A 20,969-nucleotide genomic window follows, 5' to 3' on the forward strand; every position below is an offset into this window, starting at 1 on the left:
TTCTATCAATACAACAGACTCATATAGGCCTCTGGAAGACTCTCACTCTAATGGTAATGAAATACAGCAGCAATAGCAACCCAGCTAACACAAACGTTCCAATAACATTTCCGGAACGTTCCTTACAGGTTTCTGTTTAATTTTTCCACAGTGTTCTCAGAATGAACAAAACACTGACGTTGGTTTTACGTCAGAAAAACATGTTGTCATTGTCGTTCCAGGGAACGTTGTGCAGGAACATTCAATAAAAGTTCCCACAACCAAAAAATAATATTCCAAGAACTTTTTGAGAACCAAATTTTGCTTGCTGGCGAGTGCTGGAAGAAGTACTAATATCCCTTACTTAACTAAAAGTGCTAATACAGCGATGTAAAAGTACTCCACTATAATTAAAAGCCTTGAATTAAAAGTCCTGCCAAACGGAAAGTACAGTATTACCATCAAAATGTACTTAAAATCCTGAAGCACACTGATTTTGCAACACCTGTGGTTTCACAGGGAAGTGTGGTCTAACACTACTACTACTACCAGTAAAGTGAGGCTGATATCAATTAGATACAATTACAAACGACAGTGCTGGATTACGTGCATGCAGTGTGACAATGTCAGACTCTTAAAATAAAAACTACTGTATAGATACACTGAATGGCTGTAGCTGAATCAATTAGAAACGGAGTCAAAAGGATTATAACTGTAAAGTATCAAAAGTAAAACAGCTCATTATGCAGAAAAATGCCCCTGTGACTGATACGTTGTTATATGTTTTCTAACTAGATTCATCCTGATGCACCAATGTGAAAGCAGTATTTTACTTTTGTTGCTGCTCGAGGTGGAGCTGACTGAGCCACTTACTGTAATGTAAATTTTGTTATTTAAACCCAGTCATTCCCAACTGAGAGACCGGGGTCATGAGATTAGTTCTGCAGCACAAATTATTAATTAAGCTTTTCTCCAATCTTTGTTTATTTGTGAAATTGGATAATTAGACCTCTTCAAGCCTCAAACAGCTATTTCAATGAAACCCCCCTGAGAGGTTTTCGATGGGAAGTGTCTCATGTGGAGCTGTGCACAATGTGACAGGGGACGCTAAGAAGACAGAGCTCACAAACCAAAGCAGTGCATTATATTCTTTCAAACATACATTTTATTATTTTTCATTTAGTAACCACAGAACAAGCATAGGTCATGTCAGTGAACATATCAGTACAACTCTAAATGTCTCTGTCTTTACTCAGGGGCTCCAGGGGTGTCCATGTGAAGGGTGTGATGAGACGTCCATTTGTCCCATTTCTCAATAAACTCAGATTGTTGGATTCGCAATATCTGTGTGAGTCTTTCCATATCAAACATCTTCTCAACAATGTCCAACCAGTGTTTCAGAGTAGGATGGCAAAGTACCTCAGAATTGTGCCTCTGTGTGCAGTACTTAAATGTGCACTGGCAATACCTGCCAATATGACAAGACAGCCCAAGTTTGATTCTTCAGTTTTCGATCTTGCATCTTGATAATGTGAGTTACGTTTGTCACAATAAAAACTTGATCTTTAAGTCATTACATGAGGCGGCTGTTCTAGCGTCCTCCTTTACAGATACTTAAAGAAAACATAGATAATGAGTGAAAAATATAACAATAGCTGATTAAAATGCTACAAAATATGAACATCGGCTAATAAACAATTAACTATAAGATACAGCAACGACTTAACAAGTCACTCATTGTGTGAGGGGTCTATGCTAAGATGCTAAGCTAAAACAGTATCATAGAGAGAAACATGTATTAGGGATGTGCAACACCCATCACAGATGATAGACTTGTCCCTCCTGCAGATGTTTGAGTTGCTAGCACACATGGAGCGCTTTCAGCTGGGGTCCCAGGCAGTGAGCCACCACCCCTCTATCTCCTGTTGGTCAGCACATCATACGTGTCCCTCTGACCTTTGTGTTTCAGAGGCTGAGGGAGGAACAGTGGGGTAAAGAGCAAAAGAGTCACTTATCATTTCATTTTCACATGTGATAATCACATAATACCACTTGAGAGGGCCTCGTGTTTGAGCTTACCTGATAATGGTCATTGGGGGCTCTGCTGCTCATTTCGTTTGGAACAAGATGCTGTCGATCAGAGCCTGAGGATAGATGTGTTGCTAATATTAATATACAAATATTAAGTAGCAAACAGAGGCTAATCTGAACATTACTATTTTATTTACCATTAATACGAGCTGGAGCAGCCTTTTTTCATTATGCTAATGCCTATTTCTGGTTTTATTTAAGTTATTTGCTTCAGGTACATTTTTGGGAATGCATGAATTTTTTTACATTTTTTTTTTCTTCAAGTTTTTTGTCTGTGCTATTCCTGCTTGTAGCAAAGGATCTCAGTTAAACTGTAATACTTGTGTCCATAGTTGTCACTGTGATTGAAGCTGCAGTCGTGACTGTGACGCTTGAGTTTTTAATGTGTGTAAGAGTACGTGTGTAGAGTGTAGTCGTGCTTGTGCTGGTTGAGCGTTGCACTGAAGATTTTCTGAAACTCCTCTGGTGTATATTGGCGTATGTCTGCTAAAAGCGCAGGGTTTATATCCTGCTGCAAAGTCCGGCCCGAGTGCAGCAGCAGCAGCCGCGGAACAGCTGAATGCCTTCTTGTGGTCGCCTTGTGTTTATCATATGGACAAGACAATGGTATCAATTTTCTCATCTAGCATCAACCAAAGCCAAACAATACTCACAGTCAACAAAAATGGATTATTGTCAGATTCACAATGGCAGCATTGATCAGACATGAAAAAAACTATGAACCCATTCAGTGTACAGCAATGCAGCCACGTCTATTTTGGAAGTTATTTACAGTCGTGTATTCATCCACTGCTATCGTTTTTCTGTGAAAACCCAGAAGGTAGTTCAAATGAGCAGTCTAATTTTTTTTTTTAATCATAATGAATCAATCCACACAGATTGCATCATTAAATGTGTAGTATTTACTGCTACTCAGTTCATGTGAACATACTGTATGTTGTCAATCAAATATGATTGAATTTGCATACTAAACAGGAGTATTAGCAGAGCCCTGCAGTGGCAAACCCTGAGATGAATGCACAGACTTTTTCATCCTGTCTAATCAATAGGATTAGTTGTTAGGGATTAGGAATATACTGAATATGGACAGACAGACAGACAGACAGACAGACAGACAGACAGACAGACAGACAGACAGGTAGGCAGAGTTTACTTTTCTTGTGAGAGGCGGTTGGACTGATCCGAGTCTGAGATGTAAGGAGGTAGACAGCCACTCCTATCACAACCGTAGCCACCATGTTTCCTATAGCTAATCCCACGATTGAAGTCAGGTCGAGCTCTACACAGTTGTCACAGGCTTCACACACACACACACACACACACACACACACACACAAACACGTCTTCTTGATAATGGGACATTTTTGAAATATGACTACAGTCAAAAATACTGTCCTCATAACACAGTGAGTATGCAAGTAAGTACAAAAGCATGCATAGAACCCAAAACAACATGCAAAAAAACATAAGTACAGATCACATGAGATACGAGGCCCAAGTTTTACTGCAGAACTTACTTCGAAATTTCACAAAGATTTTTGGTAGATCGGTTGGTTCATCCCCCTCAGGAGGGTCATCAGAATCAGGCCTCACACATGGGTACTCTCCTGTGTTGTCGTCTCTGTATGTCAAGGTTATTGATTCTCTCCCACCTGTTTTGTTTTTAATATGAGATGTGCTACACCTGAGCACAATGCCATCAGAGACAGTTTTCACTTGTATCTCATTCTTTGGTGGTGTGCCTGTGTAAGAAAAGGAGACATTCAAAGTTCAAAAAGAAATCTGCACCTTGTGCTGATTATTGAACTGCTTTTTGAAAACTACCCACAGGCATGCTTTTACAAAAACACATTTAAACCTAATTTCACTGCTATGCAACCCCATTCAAAGCAATCGTCTTACCGTCATTGCAACTGACAGATGCTGTGGGAGAGATGTGGAAAGAAACATGAGAACATTTACTGGCATACAAAACGTTGATTTCATGCCATTAAAAGCAAAAATCGTGACCGAGGCCGACCTGTCAGTGTCCAGAGCAGCAGCAAGGAGGCAGGCAAAAGTTTCTGGCATTTCATTGTGTGTTTACTCCTCTGAGTCCTGCTGATGACAGAAGGACATATTGCAGCTCACAGTCAGTAAGAGCGAGCATACAGACAGAAACCAGGAAGGGCGCCATTTTCTGCTCCCTGTCAACCATTTTACTCAGCTTAGCGTAACAGATAACTGATGATGAAAGAGAGACTTCAGGGGGTTTTGTTTTGTTTTGTTTTTTGTTTTTTGGTTTTTTTTTTTTCCAAGAAAGTCATTTAAGCTCATCTACAGCTCAAACTTTGGGTTGAGTTGATTTTATTTCAAAAGGTATCATATTATTTGGCCTCCATAAAAACACACAAGTGCACAACACAGTCTGAGATCAACTGAAAGTCAATATTATATCCAGCAAGTTTTGAATAAAAGTACAGACCTCAAAATAAAGAGCTGCTGTGTCCTTGCTGTCAGCGCATCCAATCTCCGTCTGCTGAAGTGTCTCGGTTTGTGTGCGTGTGTGTGTGTATGTGTGTGTGTGTGTTTGAGTAGGAAGTGAGTGTGATTGGTTTGTTTTCTTTCTCAGCAGGCTTCGTTGATTTCTGCATCTGGAGGACTCGGGGTCTCTGTGACTTCCAGCTAATGACACCATATGTTAGACGCTGGTGGATTTTACCCTTATTGATTGTTGTCACAGCAGCTTCCACATTTCCATGAATAACAACAATCTGTGAAGGAAAATCTTCAGATTAACAGTGGAAAAAAAAATCAGTTCCAGGCCAACATTACCTGAAATGACTGCTACTTTGGCACGTGCTGTGGAAATTCTCTGTAATAGAGACGAATTTCACATAGACAGAGATGTCTTCCAAGAGAATTCTGCAATATTTAGTCAATTATTTGCAAACGGTCCCTTGAGTTTGTAAGGCTGAGATACTGTATGAAGTTCAGTCATCATATTTGTACATATTTGACTCATAAGTACATTTAACAACTGCTGGAAACCACCAGTTGAATATTTTTACACAACAAATAAAGTATGACACTGTGCGCGCCATAAGAACCTTAGAGAGTACAAACAGTCATTCATAAGACTAGAAGAACATGCATTTCTAATAAGAGTATACATTTCTTTTGCAAGTTGCTTTGGGAGACAAACAAAGACATGAACACAACCGGTATGTGTTCAGATGAATATTTCAATTCCCTGTGAGTTTCAAATGTTTGTCCTGCTGTGTGTGACAGACTACAATTCCTGTTCAGCACAGAAGAAGCAACAGTGGGAGAGAGAGGAGATGCTCGACAACACAACTCTGCTTCCTGTTTGAAGATAAGCCACAACAACCTGTGACCTAGAGCTAACACCTGGCAGACACACACACCTCAAACATAAAGACATGCACTATTTGTCTCTTGCACCTGCTATTGTAAAAAAATTAAAAAAAAATGCTTTCAAGCAATGTTTTCACCATCACGCAATATACACTCATCACCAGTACCATGTCAAAAAATATGCATCAACCTCACACCTAACAGAGAGGCCACCATATTTTCCTTCTTGTATAGCACCTTAGAGCGCCCCCTGGTGAGCGCCAATGAAATCACAGCAAGCCCCACAACCATGTCATGTAAATTCAACATAATCTTTACTAGACACCCTCTTTTATACACATATACATATGCATACAAAGATACAGTACATGGCATGTTACATGTCCACATACAAATATGCACTCTATAATTATATACCATCTTATTTGGATATTATTAATCAAAATGTACAATCTCATGTACAGTACATTATCTTGAACATTCTGCATAGGGCAATGAATGCATTCCAATAATGCAACAGGGAGGAGGACATCATGAGCATGTGGTTACAGGAGGGGATCATGTCAAAACATACAGAATATGAGCATTGTTATGTAGAGTTCATACTTTGCATTGCTGGGATAACACATCAGCAGTGTATAGACCAGAGCACTTGATTCAGAACGACAAAAACATCGACAGTTGTCTTTTGTGAACAGTTCATGGATGAACGTGTCAGAGTGTGGTGACACTCTATGTGGCCCAGAAACACATAAGATCACCACAGCAAGAGAGTGTCTGGTTCCAGGTCATCCCGGTCCAGCTTGACGGTGGCAGATGATTGGTTGAATCACTGACCGGCAGTTGTTTTGGGTTTCCTCTGGGAAAGCTGCACTATTAGAAGTAGTTTTGCATGCATGTACGGTGTGTGTGTGTGTGTGTGTGTGTGTGTGTGTGTGTGTGTGTGTGTGTGTGTGTCTTTGAGGTCAGTCAGAGCCAGATCTCCTCACTGCTTGTGCTGTTCACCTTGTAGATGTAGCCCACCATCGGATATCTGGCAAAACCTTGGAATCATCAGGGAAAAGCATTCAGAGAGAACACAGAGCAAAAAAAAACAAATACTCACTGCTGTTCCTCCACGCTGAATCTAAAGTATAAATAATGAAAAATGCAACAGCATCAGAGTGTATATCTCTGACCTCTGGCGGCGTAGGCTAAAGACAGATCTTCCTCCTCCTCTTCCTCTTTTTTCTCCTCTCCCACACTGTTCTGCTGGGCGACCTCTCGGGCTAGCGATGCAAGAAGGATGGAGGACAAAGCAGAAGGCACAAGAGATGTAAGGATGAGTTGAAGGGATAGTTTTGGGGAAGTACAGTTTTTTTTTTTTTGTTTGTTTTTTTTTCTTGCAGCAAGTTAGATGAGAAGTCTTACACCACTCCCATGTTGTACCTCTAAATGTGAAGCAAACAGCCAGGAGATGGCTTTCTTAACTTAGCATAAAATCCAGAAACCACATGTGAAAGGCTGCAATGGAAAATCCTGTAAATATACAAACATGTGCTTTTATGTTTGTTTTGATGAGGTCATTCTAAGCTGCCATAATACTGTACAGTAAACTAAATGAAAGCATCCAAATCTTATTTTACTGGCCTGTATTTCCTTGGGTTTAGCTAGTTGTGTTGAGCTCCTACATGTATATGGGAGCGGTTGATTTGGCCACTATTTTGACCACAGCTGTGCTTAAAGATTAAGTGTTACTCTCGAGTGTATATTGGTCACATCAGAGTCACAGAGGTGTCAAAGTACATTCTCAAGCAGCCCGTTTTTCTTGTTCTACCAGTTCCTGCTAGTTCATCTATCATTATTCTACAGCAGCAGTGTACAATGTAGTTAGCCCTTCATTATTTTTTGATTCTTCTTTTCATTTGACACTGAAAACATGTGTACTTATGCTATTCTAGTTGCAGGATTCCAACCCTTTACTGGACACAACAGGTGACAACAACAGCTCTGCTCTGATGAAGGTTGCACATTCCGAACTGCATAACCCACCAGGCAGCCAGAGGGCAAAAAGAATAACTACAGACAACTAAAACAGAATGCCTTGGGGCCCCTGAGGTCCTGGGACCCACGGGCAGATTGCATAATCCAGCTCTGACTGAACAGCCATTTTAAGATGCACTGTGGGAATTTTGGATTGAAGAACTTGCATGTTCTAAACAAGAACCTGAGCTGCAAGTGTGTTGGAAATGTTTGCATTGCCATTCGCTTCCGATTTCAGCATGCTTTTGTAAGAGGCTCAATTTTGCCGGCCTTTAGCACTGAGCTTTGACCGAGAAAACAACTGACATATTCCTATAAAGGTGTGTTACTGACTGACTTGTGCTTTAACTGAGGTGACCTCCAGACCTTTGCCATCTTGTGTAGGGTGAGCTTGTTTTGTCTTCTTAGACGTACCTTTTCTCAAAGTGCTGAGGTCATTGAGCTGCATGTTGGAAGGCAGAGACATGTTCTCTCTGGGGATGTGAGTCTTATCAGCTTTCTCTGGCCTCAAATTAGCAGAGTCACTGTGAAGGAAATGTGGAGAGGAGATGTCTAACTTGGATTAGACGTGTTATTGGTCTGCAGGATGGACATAAAGTATTCATAAGAGCACAAAAAATGCTTTCATCATTGTTTTTTCTTGCAAAGCAGTACTGATGCTGAGATGGAAATTATCAGATGACATGCGGTGGGGGAGGGTGTGATACAGTGTCAGTGTGATGTTAAAGTAAGGAAGGTGGTTGTAGGAATTGTGAAAGGAGATTGTCCACTTGTTAAAAATCTCAATTAAAGCCTTAATTATAATTGATCACTGTTAACCCAAAAGGAGTTTCATTCTCAACAGTGACTGGTGATTATTTGCTGGGCACGTTCTACCTGTGCCCAGTGTTCAAAATGTGTGTGAGGTGCCAAATCACTGTAAAGGAATAGTTCAACACTTTACAGTACAAATATCCAGTGACTTAAGTCTAATGTTCTTCTTATTATTGTTATTTTAAACTGTATTTACCTTTTCTTGGTCATCAGAATCTCCACTGGCTCATCTGTAACACAATACAAGGGGATTATTGTTCTGCAGTGATAATAATTACTATCCTCTAGTGAGTGTTATTCAGTATACATGGTCACAAATTTTCTAGATGTCTCGCTCACAAACACACTCGAGTCTCACCAAAGGACTTAGTCTTGTTTTTTTGCATGAGGCAGAGAACTATCAGACTGAGGATGAGGAGGGCCATGAAGGCCATGGCTCCCCCAGTCACTATTCCCAGCATGGGCACCTCCACACGAGACTGCAGGAACTCTGGAGACAGAATGAGAGAGAGCTAGAGGACATTTCGAATGCTTATTTGAATTAGATGAGAAGTTTGATACCACTGTGATGCCTCTTTGGTAAATATGAAGCTACAGCCACAACACAGTTAGCTTAGCATTATCGCTTTCCCATTGCCTTTTACCATCACTGACCTGCCAGTGTGAGGTTGCTCTGCACCGTTCCCACACTGTTGCTCGCGTTCAGCGTGACATTTCCTGATAGGCTACTGAGCATGACCCTCAGCGTGTGATTGGTCAACCAGGGATAGCTTCGCGAGTCCAGAATGAGGAAGTCGGATGTGTTGGCCACCAACTGGCCTGACTGGTCTACAAAGGTGATGGTGGCAGGCGGGTTGGACCGTACCAAGGCGAAGAGGACCAGGGAGAGGCCTGGGTCTGAGGTTTCACTGTAGTGGGCGTTCACCCTGAGGATCTCAGGCTGAACTAGGAGCCAGAGGAGAGGAACGACTCAGCACTTAATTCACTGTGTCAACAGAAAATAGTTGGCTTCACTTACAATCCTGGCCCAATATTTCACACAGACTCACACTGGACATTGAGTGCGATCGTGGCATTGTAGCTCTCTCCTGTCCTGGGGTTTGATGCGACACACACCAGCTCCCTGTCCCACTTCCTGGCCCGCAGAGCGAAGGTGCTGTTGTGATTGGTCCCCAGTCTCATGCCCTCAGAATCGGCGTGCGATGTCATCACCAGGCGCCTGCGGTTGGGTGACGGCTCTCTCTGCTGCACCCCATTCAGGTACCAGGTTAGCAAAGGAGGGGCACGGGGATCCCAGCTGTCTGATTGGCAGTTGAACCGGTGTGTCATGTTCTCCTGCATTGTCACAACTGCCCGGTGCCTACCATCAATTTTGGGGGCGGGCTCAATCGCACCTGTGAGTAACAGGATCAGTGTTGATGTGATAGGACTGTGAGAGCAAAACATGACAACTTAAAACATTTCAGCTTTATCTCCCCTGACTGAAGCAGTAGCAAACATATTTCTATACGCTAAATCCTACACGCTGAACCTTTAAATATGAAGCAGTGCAATAACCTGGAGCTACATTTTGCTTGAATTAAAACAGTTTATGTGCACAAAGTTATAGTTGCTGTGTACCGTACCTGTCCAGGATAAGGCCAGTGTGTGAAGGAACACAACAGCAGAGCCTGATGCCCACCTCCTCAGACACACACGCTGCATACTGGCCCAGCGGAGCACCATATGCACATACACACCTACCTGCTTGGAGAAGAAATTACATATGGACAGTTACTTTACCGTAATGAGCTTCTATGGATAATCCTGACATATCACCAACTAAAAGCTCAGAGACAGCAATCTTAAAACATGGGTACGTAAAATCAAAAGCATCTAAATGGCTCAATTCCACTGGGGTTACACAAGGATAGGTTTATGATTCTGGTGAATTCTCCCTTTACAGACACATGGCATCATTGAGATACAAGCCTAAAGAAGCAGACAGAGCTACTGAAATGAAACTTTCAATGCAATACAATAAAGACACAGCACACACTGACAGTGACATGCTTCTCACTTCGCAGTAATTCACTGGCTGTCCAGCTTTGATTTGCACACTTACTCTATCACTACAATGCAAAACATTCACAGGTCTGCTTGGATTGACGGCAATAATGCACACGCTGGAATGGTGAAGGGAATGAGTAATGTCGAGTGCCTGCTTGCTTGCAATCTGGGTCATGTGATCTGTGAGAGCACCTCGGACGAAAGCAGGAACTGAGCCATCAAGGAAACACTCATAATCCTGCACAGACTGAGACGACCAAGGATATTCTTTTTAAGACAAGCACACAGGACAGAAGGTGTTACAGCTCTTTGCCCTCAGGTTGAGGATGCTGGGATTGCACTGACATTCAGAGCAATAATGATAGGCAGCAAGGGGCAACACATTACTCTGTAACTAACACGTACACATACTGGACTTTGTAAGGCTGCATGCAGGCATTTCAGTGCAGATGTGTGCACTGGATTACAGAAAGAAAGCCCTCCACGACACACACAGTATTACCTCAGCCCTTTCTGCAGACGCTGTTGTGATTCAGCCTGCTGGAGCTCCATGGCAGCAGAGGAGAGGAGGGAGAGCGAGGGAAGGTGATAACAGCAAGGAGATGAGAGGCAGCCCTCCCTGACTCAGTTGCTTTCCCATCTGCATGCACTCATACACTCTCTCATACACACACACACACACACATACACTCACTCACACACACACACACACACACACACACAAGGTTCTCTGCAGGGTATGGCAGCTCCAGTAGCAGCGTTCACTGGCTGGCAGGGGCTGGCAGGGCTGGCTGACGCAGGCAGTCACGCTGCCGCCACTCCGAGGACGAGAGAGTGGGAAGAGAGGAGGGGACGAGGGGAGGGAGAGGGAAAAGAAGCAGGGAGCTGAGGAGATGGAGGAGAGGGAGAGAAAGAGGGAGAGACTGCCGAATGAATGCAGGGACAAAGGGAAGGGAGCAGAGGATGCAGAAAGAGAGGAGGAGAAGGGGGAGGAGAGTGGGCACAGAATCGTGAGGGAAGCAAGAAGATCCAGTGTGGGAGAGGAGAGGAGAGGAGAGGAGAGGAGAGGAGAGGAGAGGAGAGGAGAGGAGGATATGCAGACGAGAAGACAATAGCATCTCTGTGCAAAACATCAATCTTTAACAATCTACTCAGTGACTGAAGATGGAGCTGTGGTGGATAGAGGACAGTAAACTGTCAGTTCAGAGGGATAAACAGATCTCTTCCTGTCATGCATCATTCCTGTCCATCATCAGGCATGTTAAATTGTCCCTGATATCCCTGATCTACAAAGGCAGATACTCTACGTGGCTGAAAGCGTCTGAGCTCAATTACTAGAGACTGAAAAGCCTCTGCAGTGCAGCTGTACAGACATGAGCAGCAGCATGCAGAGCACTGCAGCCAAAAGGCAGACAAACGAAACTACCTATAGAACAGATATATTTCCTGCCCTGACGCCACAGTTCAAGCTTAAATCACTCTCCAGGAAATTTCTATTTTTTATTCCATTTGCTTGTAATAAACATCATTGGTTTTGTTTGGGGTCCTTGAAGAAGCAGCAGCTTGTTAGTCCCCTGAGGAAACTCTGTCCTTAAGTTCCTCTCTGCCTGGAAAACATGTTTTGATGGGAAGTTCAAAAAGCTATGCTTCTAGCAAATACCGTATCCTTTTCCTGTGACTTCAATCATCTGTGGAACAAGGTCGACACAAGGTTAGGCTTCATGAGGTGATGAAACCAGCTGCACACTTAAGACCATTGAAAGCCAGTATTGCGTCGCCAAATGTAAACAGATACTGCTGACAGGACTGGTTGGAGCTAGACACAAACAGGTAACTCCTGCTACATCTGGTAATGGAGAGCATTCACCTTTCAGTGAAACAGTGGATGAAACTCCTACAAAGAATGCACTCACAGGCAGCCATTGGTCTCCATTTATTTCTGTAAAAACCAAGCCTCAGTGATCATGTGCGTCTTCAAAGATTCAGAACTACTTTGTGTCAGTTCTCCATCGGATAGGGCGAACTCAGCCGTGGAACAAAACCATCACACTGCATCTTGACCCAGACGGACAGGCAGATATCAGATGGTATTAGAGTATTGCAGATACACGGATATCTATGTATGTCTGCCAATAAGAACCAAGACGTTGCACTACAGAAATGCCAAGGTCGATAAACAAGTGGAACAAGTACATCGTCTGTCCACCAGAGAGCAGTGACAGGTTGATTTTTAGACCGAATGTCTAAAGGTATGTAGCATGATCACAATTGTTTAAATAAACAAGTTGCAGGAATCCACAGTCAGATTGTTTAGGTTATTTATGAAAAAAATGCTACTCTTGCCCTATATATCATTTTTAAAAACTCTGTCGCTTCAAGTATCAGCTTCAAAAATCCAGAATCAGTTAATCCGCTGTCACAAACAATTCATACTTACATTTGAAATATTTTGACTTTTTCGCTCTTTGTGTCCTTTCTAGTGTTTGAATGGCTGCATGCATGTTGGTAACAACTCACATTTCTCTGAAGTTAAGCTATTTCTTTCATTTCTGATTTTATGCTAGTGTTTTACAATTGTTCTACTTCATAAGGGACCAACTCTAATTTGTCATCACTGCTTTCTTTCATTTTTAAGTGATGCCTTTAGCATTTTTCTGTCTTACCAGCACATTGCTTTTCCCCCCATTAATGTATTTGCTTTTTTTTCGGTCACCTGTGCAAAAACTTACCTCTCAACTCCTATTCTGTAATAATTGTGTGCACTGAATATATTAAAATTAGAGTGATCACTTTGTCATATATTCCTGGAAGGTGGGGAAAAAGAAGTAAAAATCTTAAAAAAACAAAACACACATCTAGATTAAAATATGCAAACACATTGATATGGCCCTTTAAGGTTATCCAATAATATTGTGACACTGCCCAAATCTCTCTATTTAAACTTTTGAAACTGCACTATAAGAGCTTAAAATACTCATGAGCCATGAATCCACACAGGCATGTAGCAGGTAACACAAACACACAAGAGCCATGACCTTTTTAAATTATTTCTTTATTTATATATATTTATTTATTCATCTCAGTTTGGTTGATATTCTTTTTAATCATTGTTGTTGCACTTTAGTATTTTTGTACTCAACAGAAATGAACATAAAAACAAAAACAAAAAAACAAAAAAAGACAAAATGAACCAATAGAAAACAAAAAGAACCTAAGAAACAGGAGTAGAGCAGAGAGCTGGCTTGCTGAGCAGGGAGGCTGGGATGGAGAGAAAAGGTGAGAGGTGGGGGAGAATGGAAGCGTTAACGAAGAAAAAAAGAGGGGGGAGAAGGGTCAGTCTGGTGGGGCAGAAGATGTGTGTGAAACAGCGCTCGCCTCTCCATTACCTGTGAATCATCCGCAGTGCTTTCCATTCACTCGAGCTGCCCCTTCCTGTGTGCCTCTGCTCTTCCCCTCCATCACGATATGAGACAAAGTGGAGCCTCTGGTCTTAATTTTAGAGTTTCTATCCTGCCATGGGACGAGAACACAAGCAATGTCTTCCAACCCGGCCGTTTCCTCTCCAATTCCTGACAACACCTCCCCATTTCTTTCTCTTCCAGATCTCAGTTTTGGCTTGGTGTAAACAATGAGAGAAAACAGTAGGGCAGATCTGAAAGAGGAATGAATGAAGAGCTGAATGGAATGAAAACAAGCGAGTTAAGTTCATGAATCCATCCCACTTCGCTGTTCACACCTGTACTGCGCTCTTGTTTTAGAGATTCAGATTTACCGCTAAAGCTAAATGCTCTCCTCAAGAGCGAATGTTGGTAAACAGGAAGTGACACGGTGCAAATGGAAAGCACAGGCGCTGCATGACACCATCTACAGCTATATATAGAGAGCATATGAAAAGTCAACCGTGCAGCCAGGTATTGTGAAATCTGGCCAGTATAAACACATATAAGTGGAGCTTTACTCTTTGCCCCACAGTCGCTTGTTGGCCCAATAAAGACTCAATATCCAAGGGTATTGTGTAATGGGAGGATGAATAGAGGTCAAACAATAAGATAAAATTAAAAGAAAGGGAGGGGAAAAAAAAAGGTGGTGGTGTTGGGAGGGGGTGTTCAATCATCTGCTGTGTTCCCCTGTGTGCTGTAATCTCCATCTGGCTGTGCTTGAGCTCGGCTTAGGGCACAGACCTCGGTAAAAGTGTTTAAGGTGGGCACATCCTGCCCCGCTCGGACCACAGCCTTGTAACTCCTCTGCTGTGGAAGTCCAATTCAAACCGTTCATTCCTATGGTCACCTCCTGAAATGTTTCCCTTTTACGGTTTGGAGGTGCGTCCAGGTGTATCCAACCACAACAAGATCCATTAACTGCGCATGAAACGCAGCATCCGATCTTCCCTTCCAGGCTCCAGGCGGGAGAACAAAGCAAGGCCGAAATGAAATTGAAGAAAACTAAAAGAGGAGAAAGGGGTTGAGTAATAGTAGTTGTTTCCTCCTTCGTTGCCATAGTGACAAGATTAGTTTGGGAGGAGGGGCCATGTCCGTAAGGCGTCATCCGATCACAAGCCGATGTAGTAAAAGATGGTCGGAGAATCACAGCAGATAGGCAGGGCAGCAAGAGAGAGAAAGAGAAGTGGGTTTGTCCGTCTCCACACTTGTGATGCTTAGGATGATATGTCAGCTATTTTACAAGTTATTCCTCATTTTTTGTCTATTTTTTTTTAAGAGTGTCAAGTCTCTGTAGCACCCGAACCACCCAGACAAAGCCCAAAGCCTGACCATGTATAGCCTGCCACAACTACCCCATTAACAGAGAACAGGCCCAACATCAACAAGAATGACAGTCACAACAACATCGATTGAAATGATACTTTAAAAAGCAACACAAAATAATTACTCTCCTCTTATTCAAGTGTCTCGATATAATAATATTAAAACAAATAAGAACAATCTTCTTTACGACACAGAAAGAGCACGGTCTCTCTTCTCTCTGTCCTCTTTTGGCTAGAAATCTCAAGAAATCTCATAAAACAAAAAATGGACAAAAAAAAAAAGAAAACATTTTGAAGACATCCAAAAATACAAATGATAAACAATACCAATATAAAAAAGCCTCCCCAGCAACATCTAAAAACAACAAAAAAAGTAACAAAAAAAGAAGAGATTTGATACAGAAATTGCAATAGCGTTCTATACATGGCATCACTGTACAAGGAAAGGAGCAAATGTCTGGTAAAACTACCCACAATGCAATACACTGTCACTGACACGGGAAAGAAGGAAGGAGGATGGACAAAAGGGGCAACACAAGGTGGGGAAAGTTAGGGCTGTAGGACGCAGGGAGGGTGGATCTGCGGGGGTAACAGCATGAGAGAGAGCGAGGAACAGCCGGGGGGTGGGGGGTGGGGGGGGACAGACAGAGAGAATAGCTGAACTGAAAGTGCAGAATTACTTAAGTAACCAAAGAACAATGTTGTCTTCCTTGCAACACAGAACTGTTTTTCCTTTCATAATAATAATAATGATGATAATAACAATAATATTCATTATAATAAAACCTCTTTTACAGAAAACAGTAATAACAATAAGAGTAACAATATTGACCGTAATGCCTACATGGACATTAGCTGTAAAAATGAATAATAAAATAAAAAAAGAATGCCAGAACAAAAAGGAAACAAACAAAAAAACTAAGAGAGAGCTGGTTTGTCCTGTGCGATGTCACTGAGCTCCATCTTTGGAGAGAGCGGTTTTGTTGCCCAGTTGGAGCCTGATCCAAAACACCCGACACCCGGCCAAAAAGGGGGGGCCGCCGCTGCTGAGACTTCAGCACGCTCCGGAATGATCTGCTGCAGGACAGCAGGAGGGGAGGGGGGGGGGGGGGACAGCGGAGCAGACTGAACCTCACAATCACCTTTCCCCTCCACTCACCTCTTCTTCTCAGTCACTCACACACACACACGCACCCCTAACGTGAATACTTTGGGTTTGTGGCAGCAGTGTGTGTGTGTGTTTCTTTGTGTTATTGGACTCTATGTTCTTGCGAGTATGACTGTTATCGATGCATTGGCCTACGAGGCACATCATGACATGCCAACAGTTAATAGAAGATGAAGGGTGAAAGGGGAGGATGAGGCGAGGGCAGCGGGTGGGCGTGGAGGGGAGGGGGGTCGAGTTGAAAAGAGGGAGGAGTGGAACCCCAATCTAACCACGAGGGGAAAAGAGGAGACGACCGGTGGCAATGAATGCTGGATGTCTGTGCAGAAAATGCTGGCACTTTAGCTTTTGAACCCCGCGGACTCCCCCCAACCCTCCTAATGTCTACAACCCCCCCCCACAGTGCCCCCCTCGCTCGCGCAAACTGCCCTCCCAGGGACAGATGGAGACAGACAGATGGACGTAGAGCGCCCCCGCTTGGGCAGACGATGGTGGTTTGGCGTGATGCTGCTCAACTCAAGTCAACACAAGTCAGGATGGCTGATATGGACTGCTGTACACAGGATACACCACGTCCTGAAAGAACACAGATGGGAAGAAGAGACGGTTTAAGACTCCACAGGCTAAAGGCACCTATGCCATACGCAGGTGTGTGCGTGTGTGTACCTGTGCTAGACCCCAGCCTGCTCCATGCTGTACTGCAGGTCAGGGGGCTTGTAGCTGAGGAGCATGTCACTGGTGCAGGAGGAAGGATAGCAGGCTGCCGCATGGAGCTCCCCTTCGACATCACACACTGCATGAGAAACACACGTCTTTCACTGATATGGACCAAGAAAATCCACGAGGTAGATGAGTGCATGTCTCCTACTGACCAGACTCTTCCCGCTGGTGCAGCTGCTGGCTTCCTGTCAGTGACGTCTGGCTGAGAATATCCGACATGCGAGCAGAGCTCAGTGCCTTCCCAGCCAACAGGCTCATCCCAGACATGGGGTCTGCCTGATCCTGGACCGAAAGTGAACAACAGTTTTTTGAGACACAGAACAAAACCTCGTGATACTTACTGAAAAGCTTCTAGCAGCATTGATGAGTTGGAACTTTGTTTGGATGACTGGGCATGCTGATAGTGTGTCGATGCCCACAAAAAACATCTTAATAAATATTAAATATCGATAAATATTATATACATTCCTTCAGATATCATCTTTCAAGATGGGCTCTCTGCAGCTTTACACTAGCAGGATGAGCTAAGACACCATACTCTTCAATATAAACCCAATCTAGACTAACATGCCATACAGATGTGAGATTGCTGCCGCCATCTCTCATGCATGGTATCACACTTACATACATACGTTCATAGAAAAGCCCAGCTTGAGTCATTTGTCCTGCTACAGCCTTAACAAAGTTGTGATCAGAGTGGTCTGGAGAGACTAGCAGTGAGGTTTCACTCACATAGGCATCGTCACAGGTCTGGATGGTGTGGTGGCGCTGTAGCTGTCCACGGGACCTATAGGCGTCACCCTGGGGACCTCGTGAATAGCCGACACCATTATGATCCGGCACCTCCATGGCTTGCCCTGGGGGCCTGCACTCCACATGTTCAGATTCTGAAAGAAAAGATAAGTAGTATGTAAGGTGACAGTAAACAACTATTTCAGGCAGTCAGAGAAGACACTTGGCTCTAAACCGCTGTGGTTCGTTTTAATGCAGCAGTGTAGTGTTACCTCTAGTGGCTGGAGCACTCCTTATGAAGCCACCATGCCTGTGTGTAGGGGAACTGTAGGGCGGGGTGCCTCCTCGAGGAGGCCCCAGGAGCTCGTGACCTTCGCCTGCCTTAGCCAGCAGACCCTCGTGTGGGTGGTGGTAGCCAGCTGGCACCTCATCCTCCTCCATGCTCTCCGAATGAGGTAAGCTGGTGCACGGAGCCTGGGGCGGGTGCTGCTGTGGCTGTACTTCTGGGGGCCGGATCTGGAGGAGGTGGTGGTAGTGTTGGCCTCCGGAAGCACCCTGCGGTGTTGGCGGATCCAAGCTCTCTCCCTGGCTCAGCTGGCGGAGAAGCAGCATCTCTCCATACTCTTGGGGTGCACCGCTGGGTGGTGTTGGGGGTGCCTGGCACGGCCGGGGGCTCTGCCTCTTCAGCAGGGCAGCCAGGTCTTGGGGGGGCAGCCTGGGGTCGGCGTGGCCTGTTAAGGAGTGGCGGGGGGACAGGAGGCCCTGCAGGGTGGGAGTGACATGCTGCTGTGGGGGGCGGTAGTCCAAAGGAGTCGGGGAGAGCAGGGCCTGCTGTAGTGTAGAGGGGGTGCCGTAGCTGCTGGTCCCTACCACCCCGCTCTGGTAACCCTCCAGGCCAGGGACTTTGAGGGAGGCTCCCTGCAGGTAGGGGCTGTAGGAGCCAACCACTCCCGAGGCGCCCCGGGACGCGGCGTCACCAGAGAAGAGGTGGGGATTGAACTGAGCCTGGTCGTAGCCCAATGTGAAGCGGCCAAGGCTGCGACTGGACAGACAGAGGGAACGCAGAGGGACATTAGCTACCTGTCGCCTAGCATCATCATACTCCCAGTTCTCTCTACACAGCGCAAATACAACACCTATCTTTCAACAATCTACAGAAGGCCTTCATTAAAGCACCACACACAGACACCCGGGCAAACACTTCAGGTCAAATCCAGGGTCAAGTATTCACTGAGAGGTGTAATGACATTCCAAAGGACACATTTGATCGTTACACGCTCTCTCAGTGAAGGCAGTCCTGGTGACACGGGGCTGTTCAAGGGGTGATGTCAGGGGTCACAGGATGACTCATCTCCTACTCTACATATACTTCCAAAACATTTACATCAAACCACTCACCCAGCTACACTGAGGTGAAGAATTTGTTGAGGATGTCATCTCAGCAAAGTCGATGGGGGATTTACATCAATCAATTTTCAATACTGATTACAAAGTCTGCCCTCTCACACATAAAATCTCTGTCCTGACCAGCAGAATTACTGTCTGAGGTTTCAAAATACAGCATGTAGAAAATCAGTGGACATGGCATAAATGTAAAACACAAACAAAAAGGTGAGAATCAACACAATGATAAACATAAAAGTACAACAAATAGCATGAAGTTGTCTGTAATGAGTAGCGAGGTCATGGAGAGGAATACAACAAATTCAAACTAAAAGATGGAAGAGGAGGAAGACACAGAAACAGTCCAATGATGTTGTTGGGACGGTCTGGCCGCCATCACGGGACGTGGTGACAGGATGGGTGGGGTCACCTGTGCGACTCGGCGTTGTCTGCGCTCAGCTGCTTCCCGAGGACTCTGTGTCCCCCTGGCGTGGACAAAAAGGCGCCCTGTCTCTGTGCCCCACCTCCCAGCTCCACTTCCTGAACCTGAATGGTCACCTGGCCAAGCAAAGTCACATCATTAAAACTCAAAACACCAGCAGAGAGAAAAATGTCTGAAAAACGGCCTCTTTGCAGTCACCTGCTGTTGCTGAGGTACACCCTGTGCCAATGGGACGGCGGGGCGCGCAGATGCTGCTTGTTGATTAGTTGGTAGAGAGACTCTTGGCATGCCAGTGGGAGGTGGGCTGCCACTCTGGCCCTGATACAGCGCCGGAGTACCGTGCTGGTACTGCACTGACGATGGACCTCCTGAGAGAGAGGAGTCATGAGTTCTAAAGTTTTCTTTGTCCCACAAAATGCCTCGAGCAATGACGGACAGTTTTTACAGAGCTGGGACAATGAAGCTTCCCCAAACACACAGTTTAACCTGAGCAATCGCAAGTTACTGTGTTGGTGATGAGCACAATGTTTCCTCACCTGCTGCTCACGGTTGCACACGAAAAACCTCGGTGTAAACTATGCCTTCTAGTGCACTTTTCATAACACAATGTCAAAAATGAACACATGTCAGATGTGCGTGTTGTGTGCAAATGACAAAAGCCAGTGAGCAAGGCTGAAGCTGAGCATCTATTTCAGAAAACAAATTAAAATAAGTCAACTCTCATATAACTATGAAATACACATGAAAGCCTAAAATGCGACAGAACAGTCAAAGCTGAGCTTTGAAATAACCAGCCACCTATTTCAAAAGCTGCCATAAAGTTTATGTTAACAGGAAAATGGATCTATCCACTTCTACTTATTATCGCACATTAAAAAAAACTGCTGCATCTACATCAGCTACAAGATAACAAGGATTTAAGCACTTTAGTAACGGTATTACTAACCATGCCCTTGCATTATGCCTGCAGAGCCAGGCGGAGGGCTCTGGTTGGGCTGTCTGAAGAGGTGGTTGCTGGGATGTGTTGGCGGAGGGCTGGAGGGCTGGATGCGCAACCTAAGGGAGGACAGGACAGAGTAGGAGAGGAGAAGAGAGAGATACGACAATGATGTAACACTTCAGTCGATAGCACTGCACCACAGTATCAAGTTCATTGTTCACCGTTCAATAGCTGATGAGTAATGTGTGTGTGTGTGTGTGTGTGTGTGTGTGTTCACCTCTGGAGCTGGTGGGTTAGGTGACTGGGCTGGCTCTCTCCATGGCCTAAAGAAAGACCCTGCAGGTAAAAAGAAATTACACTTGAGTCAAATCTTCAATATAATGACTGGCTGATGAGAGTTTAACGATGTGAGGCGAGCTGGATGAGATTATATAACTGCTAATACAAAGTGTGTGTGTGTGTGTGTGTCCCACTAAAAGGTTGATGCATTTATAGAGACCTGTGTAGTTCAATT

General features: G+C 44.3%; 3 protein-coding genes across 7 annotated transcripts in view; all 3 read right to left on the reverse strand.

Annotated features, from left to right (window-relative positions):
- Positions 1 to 1,132: 1,132 nt before the first annotated feature.
- On the reverse strand, positions 1,133 to 4,599 carry LOC143323552 (T-cell surface glycoprotein CD3 delta chain). Of its 2 annotated transcripts, none has more exons than XM_076735449.1 (7): positions 4,535 to 4,599; positions 4,091 to 4,167; positions 3,973 to 3,993; positions 3,588 to 3,812; positions 3,224 to 3,367; positions 2,059 to 2,123; positions 1,133 to 1,951 (listed from the first exon to the last, which is right to left on the reverse strand). In XM_076735449.1, the coding sequence occupies exons 2-7, from the start codon at positions 4,143 to 4,145 to the stop codon at positions 1,895 to 1,897; spliced, it is 567 nt and encodes a 188-aa protein (XP_076591564.1). In that variant the 5' UTR covers positions 4,146 to 4,167; positions 4,535 to 4,599; the 3' UTR covers positions 1,133 to 1,894. The 2 variants fall into 2 exon arrangements, with proteins under 2 accessions (XP_076591564.1, XP_076591565.1); XM_076735450.1 differs by having other exon boundaries at positions 1,794 to 1,951; positions 4,091 to 4,170; positions 4,535 to 4,586.
- A 1,125-nt stretch (positions 4,600 to 5,724) lies between these two features.
- Positions 5,725 to 11,139, reverse strand: tmem25 (transmembrane protein 25). Of its 2 annotated transcripts, none has more exons than XM_076735159.1 (9): positions 10,814 to 11,139; positions 9,888 to 10,008; positions 9,312 to 9,656; positions 8,917 to 9,207; positions 8,621 to 8,752; positions 8,459 to 8,492; positions 7,864 to 7,973; positions 6,606 to 6,695; positions 5,725 to 6,470 (listed from the first exon to the last, which is right to left on the reverse strand). In XM_076735159.1, the coding sequence occupies exons 2-9, from the start codon at positions 9,985 to 9,987 to the stop codon at positions 6,397 to 6,399; spliced, it is 1,176 nt and encodes a 391-aa protein (XP_076591274.1). In that variant the 5' UTR covers positions 9,988 to 10,008; positions 10,814 to 11,139; the 3' UTR covers positions 5,725 to 6,396. The 2 variants fall into 2 exon arrangements, with proteins under 2 accessions (XP_076591274.1, XP_076591273.1); XM_076735158.1 differs by having other exon boundaries at positions 9,888 to 10,005; positions 10,814 to 10,941.
- Positions 11,140 to 13,345: 2,206 nt separating this feature from the next.
- The window catches only part of sik3 (SIK family kinase 3), a 32,791-nt gene continuing 25,167 nt past the window's right edge, over positions 13,346 to 20,969 (reverse strand). For all 3 annotated transcript variants that reach the window (XM_076734483.1, XM_076734485.1, XM_076734484.1), the window contains 9 exons: positions 20,733 to 20,791; positions 20,462 to 20,571; positions 19,714 to 19,883; positions 19,504 to 19,631; positions 17,963 to 18,732; positions 17,691 to 17,845; positions 17,111 to 17,240; positions 16,905 to 17,031; positions 13,346 to 16,814 (listed from right to left, as the gene is read on the reverse strand). In XM_076734483.1, the coding sequence (XP_076590598.1) occupies positions 16,910 to 17,031; positions 17,111 to 17,240; positions 17,691 to 17,845; positions 17,963 to 18,732; positions 19,504 to 19,631; positions 19,714 to 19,883; positions 20,462 to 20,571; positions 20,733 to 20,791 (1,644 nt within the window). In that variant the 3' untranslated portion in view covers positions 13,346 to 16,814; positions 16,905 to 16,909. The remainder of the gene's footprint in view (positions 16,815 to 16,904; positions 17,032 to 17,110; positions 17,241 to 17,690; positions 17,846 to 17,962; positions 18,733 to 19,503; positions 19,632 to 19,713; positions 19,884 to 20,461; positions 20,572 to 20,732; positions 20,792 to 20,969) is intronic.

This window comes from Chaetodon auriga, chromosome 7 (assembly GCF_051107435.1).
Source record: "Chaetodon auriga isolate fChaAug3 chromosome 7, fChaAug3.hap1, whole genome shotgun sequence".
Taxonomy (NCBI): Eukaryota; Metazoa; Chordata; class Actinopteri; order Chaetodontiformes; family Chaetodontidae; genus Chaetodon; species Chaetodon auriga.

Excerpts from the sequence above, each read along its gene's own strand:
- LOC143323552 (XM_076735449.1), bottom strand. The coding sequence starts at position 4,145 with ATGAAATGCCAGAAACTTTTGCCTGCCTCCTTGCTGCTGCTCTGGACA. Across the intron at positions 2,124-3,223 it reads AACCGCCTCTCACAAGAAAA|GCTCTGATCGACAGCATCTT; the intron begins GTAAACTCTGCC and ends ATCTATCCTCAG. Across the intron at positions 1,952-2,058 it reads CCCCCAATGACCATTATCAG|CCTCTGAAACACAAAGGTCA; the intron begins GTAAGCTCAAAC and ends TTCCTCCCTCAG.
- tmem25 (XM_076735159.1), bottom strand. The coding sequence starts at position 9,987 with ATGGTGCTCCGCTGGGCCAGTATGCAGCGTGTGTGTCTGAGGAGGTGG. Across the intron at positions 8,493-8,620 it reads AAACAAGACTAAGTCCTTTG|ATGAGCCAGTGGAGATTCTG; the intron begins GTGAGACTCGAG and ends ATTGTGTTACAG. Across the intron at positions 7,974-8,458 it reads ATTCTGATGACCAAGAAAAG|TGACTCTGCTAATTTGAGGC; the intron begins GTAAATACAGTT and ends TTTCCTTCACAG.